General features: G+C 31.9%; 1 protein-coding gene across 1 annotated transcript in view; it reads right to left on the reverse strand.

Moving 5' to 3' along the window:
• Positions 1-702, reverse strand: part of LOC119593144 (mitochondrial import inner membrane translocase subunit Tim29-like) — a 3,797-nt gene that overhangs the window by 501 nt on the left and 2,594 nt on the right. The window contains exons 2-3 of the mRNA XM_037942108.1: positions 541-642; positions 226-400 (exon numbers count right to left, since the gene is read on the reverse strand). Of these exons, the coding sequence (XP_037798036.1) occupies positions 226-400; positions 541-642 (277 nt within the window). The remainder of the gene's footprint in view (positions 1-225; positions 401-540; positions 643-702) is intronic.

Here is a 702-nt window from a genome sequence, read left to right on the forward strand (position 1 = left end):
CATACACATACACATATATGTGTTTATATATATTTCTTCCATGTTTTGCTTGATCAAAGACATCAAAGTCTAACAGATAAGTCCATGTTCAGGAAAAATTATTAATTTTGAATTTACTTATGCTAAATTAAGAAAAAATACAGAACACAAGTCAGAATAAAATCCTTTGGAGAAAAAAAGGGTATTTCATAAGAAATCTACTTTACAAAACATTTTTTAACTCACCGTCTAACTAGTCCATGGTTATAGCAGTCCACTAAATATTGGAAATGAGCATCAACCTCTGGATTTCTGATGCTTTCACTAAGCATCGCCGACTCATTCATGTAGATCTGAAGGGTGCTTCGGAAATCCTTTTCTTCAGGGTTTGTGTTGTAAGCATAGAGTGTTCCTCCAATTACTGCAAGGTAAACAGTGAATTAGAAATAAGATAAATCCAATAAAATGAATGGTTGTTAAAAAAAATAACATTTCAATAAAAAGATATGTAGAACATAGCTAATATCTCAAGGCAGAAAGACTTTTTTCTGAAATACTTACGAGAATAATAAAATGCAGCCTTTACTGGATAATTGTATGAGTCTTTGACAACATCAATGGCTACTTCCTTGTAATCCTGAGCTACACCCATCCAGTAGTTACCTTGGGAAAGAGAAAGGAAAACACTTTCTTATTGTTTCTCATTGCTTAAATCATGAATAA

Source organism: Penaeus monodon, chromosome 31, assembly GCF_015228065.2.
Source record: "Penaeus monodon isolate SGIC_2016 chromosome 31, NSTDA_Pmon_1, whole genome shotgun sequence".
In the NCBI taxonomy this organism is placed as follows: Eukaryota; Metazoa; Arthropoda; class Malacostraca; order Decapoda; family Penaeidae; genus Penaeus; species Penaeus monodon.